The sequence below is a fragment of the Canis lupus genome, chromosome 24 (genome assembly GCF_003254725.2).
Source record: "Canis lupus dingo isolate Sandy chromosome 24, ASM325472v2, whole genome shotgun sequence".
NCBI lineage: Eukaryota > Metazoa > Chordata > Mammalia > Carnivora > Canidae > Canis > Canis lupus.
Window position 1 is genome coordinate 14,301,687 of NC_064266.1, and position 12,991 is coordinate 14,314,677.

At 39.2% G+C, this 12,991-nt stretch overlaps 1 protein-coding gene across 1 annotated transcript in view; it reads left to right on the plus strand.

The window, feature by feature from the left end:
- TMX4 (thioredoxin related transmembrane protein 4) overlaps positions 1-12,696 on the plus strand; it is a 52,183-nt gene extending 39,487 nt beyond the window's left edge. Inside the window, exons 7-8 of the mRNA XM_025469339.3 lie at positions 7,113-7,176; positions 8,528-12,696. Of these exons, the coding sequence (XP_025325124.1) occupies positions 7,113-7,176; positions 8,528-8,886 (423 nt within the window). The 3' untranslated portion in view covers positions 8,887-12,696. The remainder of the gene's footprint in view (positions 1-7,112; positions 7,177-8,527) is intronic.
- Positions 12,697-12,991: the final 295 nt, after the last annotated feature.

Below are 12,991 nucleotides of genomic sequence, written 5' to 3' on the forward strand. Positions count from 1 at the left end.
GGTTTGGCCTGAAGAAGAGAGTTGAGTCTAGACTGACTGTTCAGGAGACTGGCAAGATAGAGGTCCTCAGCTCTGGTTTCACAAACTTACCTAGATAACTTTCAAAACATCCTGAACACCTATAAATTCAACTTGAAATGTAAAGAGAGAACAGCTGGAATGCTAGAGACAAAGGTTTTTGCTTCTAACAAGGTAGGAAGGTGAAAAAAATTAAAGAAATAAAATGGGTGGGGGGAGCTGTGACTGCAGGGCTAAGGGGGAGCTGCAAAAGCCTCCAGGGCACAAAAGCCCAGCCCTGGACAAGCAGGAACTTTAAAAATCCACGCCTGCGTTTTCCCTGACAGAAAAGTGCTTAGCAGGGAAATCGGGCAGAATTGCAGAAGGGGCAGTGAAGCATCAAGATTCCTGGAGTCACTATAAGACTGGGGTGCCTGGGACAAAGCTCACCGCAAACTGCAGTCCCGTTTCGCTAAAGAGCTGGAGCACCGCAGCCCTTTGGGGCATTTGGGAGAAGCCCGCTGCTTACCCTAGAGCCTGGCAACAGATGGAAGTGGCTGTCCTCCATTCCCTTTAGGAGAGGCGGTCCCTGGGAGCGCGGATCCAGCAGCAGGGCCCTGGATCCAAGGACACTGAAGTGGACAAAGCTGGCTATCCTCCATTCCCCCTGGAATAGGCGGAAGCAGGGAAAGCACAAGAAAGCAAGAACTCCCCTGCTGCTGGGCACCAGACAAGCTGTGCATGTCAGTGCACCCGTCCCCAGGAGCACCTAGGCCAGTGTGGACTGGGAGACTGCGGTTAGTTACTATGGGGAGCTCGACTGCAGAGCTGGACATCTGGCTGCCACCATTTTTTTTTTTTTCCCTCTTTGTTTCACCTTGCACCTACCTTTGAAAGGCAGGGCCTCTAGGGAACAAAGACCTCACAGGATAAACAGCTCATACTGAGCCCAGCACCTGGCAAGAGGCGGGACATCTCCACTCAAGCAGAGACACCTGAGAATAAGTGCAGCAGACCCCTCCCCCAGAACTGCTGGAAGAACAAGGGAAAAGCAAGTTTACTGAATAAGCAGCACTGGAAAGCTCCAGGACTGAGGGAAAAGAGTATATAGAACTACAGGGTCCTTTTTTTTTTTTTCTTTTTCCATTATAACTCTTTATATCACTAAAATTTTTCAATATATTTTATTTTCCCACATTAACTACAATATTTTACCAGCTCTTCTTTTTTAAGTTTTTTTTCCTTTTTGACTTTAATATTTTACAATTATATGTCTTAGATATATTTTTCCCTTCTGGATTCCCTTCAATGTTTTCAATTTAATTTTTGTAGATATACAAGATACAGGTTTTTGTTTTTTTGTTTTTTCTGTCTCGTTTTGTTTTGCAATGGTGGAAATTATACTTTCTAACACACGACCAAAATATACCCAGAACCAAGGGAACACCAAGTTGGTTCATTCTGTGAGATTATATTCTCTCTTCCTTCCCATTCTGCCCTCCTCTTTTATCTTGTTTATGTTTTTGTGGTTGCTGTTGGGTCTTTATATAAGTATTACTGGTTTATATAAATTTGGGATTGAGCATCTTTTAACATATAGAACAAAATACACTCAGAACCAAGAGGATCACCCTATATGTCCCCTCAGGGGGACCACATTCCTTCTCCATTACCACTTCCTTACCACCACCATTCTCCCTACCACCTTTTTTCCTTTCTTTTTTTTTTCTTTGTTTTTTGTTTTAGTTTTTAAATTTTTACTACTTTGTTTTAAAATTTGTTTTTCACTTTAGTGGTCCTTTTGTTTTATTTTGTTCTGTTCTTTATTTTCTTTTACTTTCTGGTCTCTTACCTCTTTGTAATCATCTAGGGTGTATTTTACTTAGGCTGTGCTTGATTTTTTTTTTTTTTTTTTTTTTTTGACTCAGCCTGCTCATACAGCCACTCTGCACTGGACAAAATGACTAGAAGGAAGAATTCACCATAAATGAAAGAACTGGAAACCATACTTTCTGCCACAGAGTTACAGGATTTGGATTTCAATATGATGTCAGAAATTCAATTCAGAAGTATAATTATAAAGTTCATGATTCTGGGGAAAAAAAAGCATAAAGGACTCTACTGCAGAATTGAGATCTAATCAGGCCAAAATTAAAAATAGTTTAACTGAGATGCAATCCAAACTAGATGCTCTAACTGCTAGGATTAATGAGGTGGAAGAGAGAGTGAGTGATATAGAAGACAAGTTGATAGAAAGGAAGGAAGCTGAGGAAAGAAGAGAAAAAACAAGACCCCATGAGGAAAGGCTTAGGGAAATAAATGATAGCTTGAGAAGGAAGAATAAATGTCTAATTGGGATTCCAGAAGAGGCTGAAGGAGAGGGAGGACCACAAAGTATATTTGAACAAATCACAGCTGAGAACTTCCCAAATCTGGGGAAGGAAACAGGCATTGAGATCCAAGAGATAGAGAGGACCCCTCCAAAATCAATAAAAACCATTCAGTACCTTGACATTTAATAGTGAAACTTGCAAATTTCAAAGCTAAAGAGAAAATTCTTAAAGCAGCAAGAGACAAAAGATTCTTAATTTATATGGGGAGAAATATCAGATTAACAGCAGACCCCTCCACAGAGACCTGGCAGGCAAGAAAAGGCTGGCTATATTCAGGTTACTAAATGAGAAGAACATGCACTCAAGAATACTTTATCCAGTAAGGCTGTCACTGTGAATAGAAGGAGAGATAAAGAGCTTCCAACATAGGCAGAAACTGAAAGAACATGTGACCACCAAACCAGCTCTGCAAGAAATATTAAGGGTCACCCTGTAAAAGAAAAAGGGAGCCCAAAGAAACAATCCATGAAAACAGGGACTGTACAGGTAATACAATGACACTAAATTCATATCTTTCAGTAGTTACACTGAATGTGAATGGGCTAAATGATCCCATCAAAAGAGGCAGGGTATCGGACTAGATAAAAAAGCAAGATCCATCTATATGTTGTCTACAAAAGAGTCATTTTAGACCTGAAGACACCTCCAGCTTAAAAATGAAATGGTAGACAGACAGACTGTTAACTGATGGAGCCACCCAGGTGCCCCAGACCTGTTTCTCTTTCCCATTCAAATGGTCCTCAAGAGAAAACTGGGGTAGCAATCCTCATATCAAATAAATTAGAGTTCATATTAAAGACTGTAATAAGAGATGAAGAGGGACACTATAGCATACTTAAAGGGTCTATCCAACAAGAAGACCTAACAGTCATGAATATTTATGCCCCTCATGTGGGAGCCACCAAGTATATCCATCTATTTATAACCAAAGTAAAGAGATACTTAGATGATAATACGCTAATAGTAGGAGACTTCAACATGGCACTCTCAGCGAATGACAGATTTTTAAAGCAGAACATCACCAAAGAAACAAGGGCTTTGAATGATACACTGGACCAAATAGATTTCACAGAACATTCCATCCGAATGCAACTGAATACACATTCTTCTCAAGTGCACATGGAACTTTCTCCAGAATAGACCACATACTGGGTCCCAAATTAGGTCTCAACCAATACCAAAAGATTGGGATTGTCCCTTGCATATATTCAGACCACAATGCTTTGAAACGAGAACTCAATCACAAGAAAAAATTTGATTCTAGACTGTTAAAGTGATTAAGTGATATACAATATTGTTCTTTATAAGAAGTTGGGAGGATAACTTTATTTAACAAAATGATAATAATTTCAAAGCAGTAATCATAATTTTTTGGTAATACATTTCCATAAAGTACCAAACACATATCTCTGGTTCCTTTTCTACACTGTAGAAAAGGATTCCTTTTCCAACTGTAATATGTGTTAAAAGAAGCACACAACAGCTAGAATTTTTGCCTTCAGGGAGGTCTGCAGATGTGCATTTCAGTGTTCTATGTCACCCTGGCCATTAACTGAGGGCTGGCTGAGAGGAGAGCCCAGGCATGCAGTTATGTGAAGCTTGGTCCTGGTGTCTCTGGAAGTTCTTCCCTCTATGAATGTTTATGGAGTTTAACTTATACAGTGGCCAGAAGGAACACAATGTTTTCCATAGAGAAGTGATTTTCTGATGAAGTTACTGTTTCCCATAAACCTGATTATGATGTTTCCTACTTTTTTCCTAATTTTAAAAGATGGGAAGTCAAAACGAGGCTGTTAGTTTAGATTTTTATTTGTTTTCTTGACTGAGCCTCATGATGACTGAAATACTTTACTAAATGTTATTTTTCACATGTAAACAAAGGGCTCAGTTTTCAAGTATGTATTTTGCATTTTAGACCAGTATGGGAAAGACCAGTAAGTGAGTAGTCTATATATGCAATCATTTTGGCAGTGTTGCTGTCCGCCATCAGTGACTGTGCTGTGAAAGATGGGAGACTGCAAAGCTCTAGGCAAGCAGAAAAGCAGTGGAAAACATTGGCAGTGATATTATGTCTCTATTATCCGTCTCCATTTCAGTTGGTATATATAGTCACTGTCTAAATTTTGGTACTTGGGTAGATTATTTTTCTGTGTATTCACTACTGTCTAGCATAGAGCTTCCCCCAAAGGAGGGTCTCTAATATAGGAGGTATAGATTTCATTCTGTGAAAGATGGTAAATCTGCTTGCTTTCCTCATTCAGTTGCATACTCTCTGTACCTACCTGGTACAGATGAAACCAGAAAATATAACCCTGGAAGGAAAGAGGAGGAGGATAGCACCATTCTCCTATAGACTTGGTGGGGTTTTTTTGTAATTTTATGTAAATTCAGTGTACCAACAAATAATAGAACACCCAGTATAGACTCTGTTTTTATTATTTTTAATTTTTATTATTTTTTGAAGATTTTATTTATTTGAGAGAGTGAGAGTGAGCACAGCAGGGGGAGGGGCAGAGGGAAAAGGAGAAGCAGGCTCCCCACTGAGCAGGGTGTCCAATGCAGGACTCAATCCCAGGACCCCAGGATTGTGACCTGAGCCAAAGGCAGACAATTAACTGATGCAGCCACCCAGGCGCCCCAGACCTGTTTTTAAAAAGTGCCATTCTTAGTGGCTCAGAAAGTGGCTCATTCCAAGGGAATGGTTCTCTAGACCAGAAAATAATTCTTGAAGTAAGAGAATCTGGGAGAATAAGAGCTTCTGAGCACTAAGGCTACATGATGGAATTGTGTACTGTTAAACATAAAATAGACCTTGAAGATAGGTTAGCCCAAATCCATCCTTTTGAGAGACTGCAAGTGAGAAAGCAACTAAGTAACTTGTCCAGGGTCACACAGAGGCAAGGCTGAGGCTGTCCTTTAAGTGTTTTCTAGGCCCTCTATACCCAGCCCTCTAGCTGGCCCAGGTATATCACAGGTGGTACTTACTCCCTCCCAGGCTTCGTTGTAAATGCCAGGATTTCTTGTCACTGGTGAATGTTTCTTCTTTCCCTTCCCTAATTATGTCAAGACCAAAATTTAACCCTACAATTAGAATTAAGAAAGGAAAAAGAAAACAGGTAACAAAAAAATATGTCCCACAAATAGCTAATAAGCATGGAACTGTCACATTAAAATGTAATTTTTCTGTTGGTAAATTGAACACCAATAAAAATAAATTAAAAAAAAATAAAATGTAATTTATCAACTTCAGGCTTTTCAGATGGAAATGTTTTCCTCTTTACTGTTCAAATCAATTTAATGGTTGGGAGCTTTTTCCTCCCCAGCCCACAGAGCTTCATGCATTCCATGGCCCTACCACATGGATGTCCACAATCCCGGCATTCAGGGCTTTCTCTCCATCCAGGAGCCCCCATGGTCCAATTTGTTGTAGCTCAGAGGAGCCAGGCAGCTGTTGCTGTCCATCTACCCTAGACTATGCCTCGGGTCTTAAATGCTGCCTCCTTCACGTGGTCATTCTTAGTTCTTCCCAGACCTATAACAGGTTGTTCTAGCTGTAACTCTGAAATATCTGTCAAAATGCTTTATTCATTTTTCTTATGGAATTCATGTTCCATATTGCTTCATAATTAAACCGCCATTTTTCCCCTTTTTCTGAACCTCTCCCCACAGAGGTTAACCTGACATCTTGAACCTAATGAACCAAATTTTAAATAAGTAATAAATGAATATATAGATGATAATAATTCTGAACATAAAGGAGCATACTCATTTGATGTTTATGAAATTGAATCAGAAGTACTATAACTTCTTTAGAGTCCTTAAAATTTTATAGCACCATTAAAACACTAATGTCTGAAGTAGTATTACTATTTTAAAGACTGGGCAATTATTCAAAGTAGGGGTAAAGCTGGGGAGTTAGCTAGGTACAAGGAGAAGTAGATTGTCCTTACAAACAGAGAGCTTCTTCCTCGTTGGATCTTTGTGTTGTGGGGTGCCATAGGGGAAGATGTGAAGAATTGGCTACAGCTTATCCCGGGCCCAGCTAATTGTGCCAATTGACATAACCTGTAACTCCATCACCATGGCCTAGGCGGGGCATGGAACAGGGACTGGGATGAACCTGCTCCTAAGGAGCTTGTATAGTTTCTCAAGAGAGGGATGTTTATAGTAAGTAGACAGTGATTCATGCTGCACTAAGGTCAGAATGAAGCCAAGACAATCACAGTCTAAAATAGTGTTTGGTTCATATCATCAATGACTTTTCTCACAACTTATTTCTGTAGAAATTTCTTATGGTACTCTTAAGAATTCTAGAGCCTGACATAGTCTTTTACTCAATCAGTGGTTAGCCATTGGTGAGAGGCAGCTGTATGCAGACTAATTTTGTTTGGCCAAAGGAGTGTTTTTTAAAAAGCCATTTTAGACTTGGCTCATAGTATCTCTTTTCTTATACTTGATTGATTTATGTATTTTTAGTGGACTCTTTATAGATATTTGACTTTGTGTCCTGTTAGTCCTTTATATAGTAATAATATTTTCCTGTATTGTTACATTTGAAAAATAGGAGATTCTTAATTGTACCCATGTCTTTTTTGAGGACTTTTGACCAACTGCTAATTTTTTGTTTATGAATATCTGGTTATAGAACCAAGGCCTAAATTTGAGATACTTTGGTAATAAATGTCATAGCTAGTCACTGTAAAATTGCTTTTTTCCCTCCAGGTCCTGGTGGTAATATCAGAATGTTTCTATATACCACTTCCAAGGCGTTTATCTGAACATGCTGGTAAGTGTGATAAACCTCTGTGATAGAGTATTTTTGGAATTCTCTGGTGTGCCCTTTTGTGCTCAAAGAGATACTAGATTCTTCTTCCTGATTTGCATCACCATTACCAAATTCTTTGAAATATGTTCTCTAGATCAGATATGAAGAAAAATTCCCTTTTTTCTTCCCTGAAATTAGGGAATACTTCATTTTGGCAATTATTTTTTCCCTTTAAGTGTATGTCCTTCATTAATTAGTTGACACCTCTTCCTTCATCCAAACTGGAATGAAGGAGGGGAATGCCTATTTATTATAGAGTTTCAGCTAAGTACCAGTAACTATCCTAAGTCCTGTAAAAAGTCTCCCCAAATCCTTGCACTGCACCACACGGTTTGTGGGACTCAATAGCCCTGGATTTGCATGTTTGTTTGTTTTTTTAAGATTTTATTTATTTGAGAGAGAGATAGAGGAAGTTGAGCAGGAAAAAGGGAGAGGGAGAAGCAGAACCCTTGCTAAGTAGGGAGCCCAATGTGGGACTTGATCCCAGGACCTTGGGATCATGACCCAAGCCGAAGGCTGACGCTTAACCCACTGAGCCACCCGGGTGCCCCGGATTTGCATGTTTTTATTCCTAGCTTTGAAACTTTGCATGAAGAAAGACTTCTTTGAGGCTTTAAAATGGTTGAATTTTATGTGGGAGTTTAACTAAATAAGCTGCTATTTCTTTTGAGTTCTTGAAGTTTTCTAGCTAGGAGACTTCCATAGATAATTAGAAAATACATTATATTCCATAGAATTCTTAGAAGTCACAGAAACTCAGTTTAAAGTAATTTAGGGGGAAAAAAAAGAGGAAAAAATTTTAACTCACATACCTGAAAGATCCAAGGATGTTCTGATTTCAAGCATAGCCCAAGGGATGTTAGGTTTCTCCTTCTATGTGGCTGATTCAGTGGCTGTTAACAGCCCGGACTCACATATTATCAGTTTAGCAATTCCTGTAGAAAGAGAGAAGGCTTTTCCTCTCTACTCTGGGCAAAAGCTCCTGGGAAATCCTGTGATTGGCTTGCTTAAGTCACATTTCTCACCAATCACCATGACCAATGATTGGGTCTGAGGGTTCTGGAAGGTACAAAATATAAAGCATGAGAGAACCTTCATCTTTCCTGCCCTGGTGCTCTACTAAAGCCAACAGGGTCAGTGAAATCTCCAGATGGAGCTAGGACACCACCAATCAGAGATCTGTGCTGGGTGATAACATAGCTTCAGATTGGAGAACACTGTCATGTGCCCCCATTTCATTTCTTGCCTAAACACAATCAACTGCTGAATGATCAGTTTATTCAGAGGATGTTCCCTTCTTTTCCCTCCATAGAGCAGACTCAGAGGCCAGAGGATGCTCACAAAGCTGAACAGCTGCAGGATGCAGAGGAGGAAAAAGAGGATTCAAATGAAGAAGAAAACAAGGACAGCCTTGTAGATGATGATGAAGAGAAAGAAGATCTTGGTGATGAGGAGGAAGCAGAGGAGGATGAAGAAGAGGACAGCTCTGCTCCTCCTGTGGGTGAGGGGAGAAATGACACCCAGGGCCAAGGGCCCCTGAGAGAAGTCCAGCAGGTGGGCGAACTTGAGCCTGAAGAACAGGTGCCTGTGTGGCCCAGCTCAGTCCACGCGGAAGTAGCCGAAGATACATTGAGGCAGCGCAAAAATCAGCATGCTGATAAGGGACCATAGGTCTAATGACAGTATTTCAGAGAATTCAGACCAAAGGAATAGGTCAGCCTCCCTCTGGTCTGCAGTGTAAATCAAATCCTTATTTTTTCCTGAATGAGCAAGCTTCTCTTAAAAAAAACGATCTCTAGTCGTGTAGTCTCTGGCATTAAGCCTCATGTATATTAATGAGAGTCTTTCAGGCATGACAATCAGGAAACAGAAAAACAGACAAACATGATGTTAGGATCTGTTGGGGGATTTGGCATGGGCACAAATTCATTGGCTTGGGGCTAGAGAGTTTTGACCAGAGAAAGCACCCTGCAGGCGCCATAAAAAGAAAGCAAAGCAACACGACCATGCTCACGATGCATGGGAGGTCTTGCAGAAGTCTTGTGTTAAGCATTTGTTTTTGTCAAACTGTAAGAAACACAGCCACCACGGTACAGAGACATTCTTTTAGAGCTAGAAATTGAGAGGGCCCTGGGTATTATGGTAGAAAAGAGCTTGGATGTCATTCCAACTCTCTAAATCTCCTTTGTTATGATTTATTTCTTACTTTTAGTATTTCCAACTTTCCCACCACGGGCCTGCAGGCGCCCCACACTCTTCACAATACTTCCTCAGTGAGAGGCCTCAGACAGCGGCCGCTTGACATCAGTGGCGTTCATTCTGACTTAAGGGTTTACATAATCCAGAACCAAAGCCCATGAAGCCGTGACTGCCAAGCATCTTGAATGAAATGTTGTAACCTTTGGAGATTCAAAAGGAAGTAGGGATTTTACAGGAGAGATTTTTGTTGTTGTTTGCCAAAATGTAGTAATTTGTTTTCGAAAGGTTCCTGTAGCAATATTCTTTTTGAAGCCAGAAGTGCCCTAAGTGTTGCCAGTATAAGGTTGTCTTGTGAAGAGAACTTGAATACTTTGTTGTTTTGCTTCCATCTCAAGGGGTTCCCTGGCTCTTGAGCCACTTTAATATTAACTGCAAAACCATTTCTAGTTTTGTTTCAGTGATGTGCTTTTGGTGAAAGAATTAATGAAAGTGAATATCTAGAAATGAAAGATTTGGTTTCGTTTCCTCCTTCCTTAATCTTGTGAAGAATTTTATCCCTGTAAATCTCTCAATACTCAATCTACTAAAAGCACCCTGGGGGCTCAATTTCTTTTAAACAATCCATCCATCTACTTCTGCCTTACCTGATTTATGTCTTAGAATAAATTCATAAAATTAGATTCCAAGCTTATGAAAGATGTCTAAAGTTGATCCCACACCCCTTGGGTCCAGACAGAAAAACAAGTAATCCAGGTTTATGAAATTCGAAAAGTTTCTGTCGTCTTTATAAAGAAATATGCAGTATACTCCTGTCTGACTGTTTAGGTAACCCTTACCTCGTATTAACTTTGAACACAGGCTCCCTGGAGGAGGGGGAGGTGCTGAAATTCTCTACCCTCAAGTGGTTGACCGGGCCTGTTGCAAGCCCCACACAAAGGGAGTTATTATTCTGATAGAATCCAATGTTTAGAGATGGTTATTTTTCATCTTTCTAACTCAGTTACCTGACAGTCTCATCCCCTAGTACTGTGAGGTTCATGAAGAGTCGCCACTAGTTTTTCTCTTCAGACAGCAGCAGCACCTTGTGTTGGAGACCATCACAGAGCTGACAGACTGGGGAAACCTTGACTTTGGCTCATTTCCTGCCCCGCCTGCTATGTCTCTAACACATCCTCAGCCCAAGCACCCTAGTTCTGATGATGGCAGCTCCGTCTCCCTGATACTGGGAAGCTTTTCTGGATCATTGCTGAGCAGGGCCTGCCCACCTGTCACTGGATTTCTGTTCTCTTACAATCAGCTGAAACAACATTTTCAGAGATCATTAAGTTCAAGTTCAGAAGTATGGCATAAGAAAGGTTTCGTAGTTTGGCTTTTTGTATCATACGTCCACCTTTCCTACTCCTTTTATTAAAACTTATTTTTTTTTCTTTGTAAGTGGAGTATTTGACCAGAAGGGAAGGAATGAAGAAATAAAATCCACTTTAGCTTTTTATAAATGTCAGCCCAATTTCCAATTGGACCCCGAATAATACCTAATTATACAACAAGAGAAATGTATGTTCTTTCTCAGCAACACTTAAAAAAAATTGGAGGAAGAGGAGAAAATAGTTTGGAGAAGAAGATCCATTAAAAGTTGAAGCCTCTGTTGCTATAGGAACTTTTTTTTTTTTTTTTTTTTTTTTAACATCCTGGCAAAAGATAGGGTTTTTACTAAATGGCCTGATAAGTACACATCTAATTTAATTTCTTTCCACTTAAGGCCTTAAGGTTTGTTTTCAATATTTACTGCATATAAGACTAAAGGAAAAAAAGTCAACCTAAAATAATTTAAAATTTGATTAATATTTCAATAGGCTTTTATGGATTTTTCCTGTAGATAATATGTTTCATCCAGAAGTCAAATATGTGGAAACATGATTTTGATTTAAAAAATAAAAGATAATCATGCTTTCCTATGTTGCAATATTGGCTGTTTAATTACAGAGCAGTATTTTATATAAATCAAAATTAGGAAAATTAAATAAAAGTGACTATAGATTTTGGAGTGCGGGTGCAGTGCGTTATATGTGAGTAGTTGGAGTGGGGGTTCTTTTGTCTGATGATAGGGAAAGTTTGAAACTTCTACCTAACTTCTTGTTAGTTTCTTTTATCATTCATTTCTTGTTAGATCTGTTAAACTACCCCAGCTTGCTTAGAGATCTCATTATGGAAGCTGTGGACAGCTAGTCCCACTTCTTTCTTTCCCTTTGAAGTATAAACACTGAATGGGGTGATAGCAAGGTTCATTGACTACACAGATCCCTGCACTTCAGGAGCATGTATGTACAGCCTGATATGGTGCATCTGAGCCCTGTTAGTTACAGGCCCCTTTCACTACAAAAAAGAAATCCAAAATAACGACTGTAATAAAAAGTAAACAAGCTTTAGCCAGGTTGCCTTTTGACAGTGGAGAAAGCCAAATTTTGACTTTTTTGTGGCCAAACCCTTTGTTGATAACTAACTATGGCATTGTTATAGGATTTGAGTATATATAAGCCTGCAGAGCCTGCATCCTGTGATACTTTTGGGGGGGAGATAATAAAAATGTCTTCTAAGGTGAGCACTTAGCCTTCATGACTTTTTATGACCAAGTCTTTAAGAATGGAGCCTGTATGCTGCTTTATAGGATGGCAAACGTTAAAGAGCCCCCCCTCCCAAAAAAAACACATAGAAACAAGAGTGTATACCTGAGATTTCAGTATGAAGTATTAAATTGGCATGAAGTCAGAGAAAGAAGGGAAAGACTGGTGCTTTTGCTAATGTGTATCAACTATCTCTGTCCATCTTGGTGTTGAAGTGTTATTTCTGCCAGTATTATAAACGTGTAACAGATTCATCCCGTCAAATACAACATTTTTGGAAAGTATTTATGTAAATCTTTTGTGCCAACAGTAAAGTTCCCTCTTGTTCAGTATCTTTAGTCCTACATTTTGATCTTCAGAAGATCAGTTTGTCTTCAAAAACCAAATAATGAACCTTGAATGGGGCAGCTCTTTGAAGAGATGCGGTTGGAAGGCCTTTCGTGTTTCAGACCAGGACATGGCCTTCAGATAGCTTCTTCTCGGTCAAGTTTCATGTGAACGGTGCCACTGTATATATGTGATTCAGATAATTTTCCCATGTTTCCAATGCAGTTTAATTGTATTTGTTACTAAATAGCTTCTTTGTGCAAATGCAGTTTTTACACTAAAAATACTGTTTATTTGTATTGTAATGCATTATAAATTCATTATTTATATTCTTTGTAATAGTCTTAATTATTTAGTTCAGTGATATTTAATGATTCTTTTCTTCCTCCATGTGTTCTTTGCTTCCCCAGATAGCATCTGCAGCATCTGGAATGGGGAATCAAGATATGAGTCTCAAGCAGTACATTGCTTGAATTACAAATCACCTTATCACAAAATTGTATATAATCTTTGATCATATGTTTTATTTTATTGTGAACTTCATTTTGCATCCAAACGTAATGAGAGTGCTAAGTAAAATCAAAACTGTATTGCTTTCATAAAAGTATTTTCACAAAAGTCATTTGCCT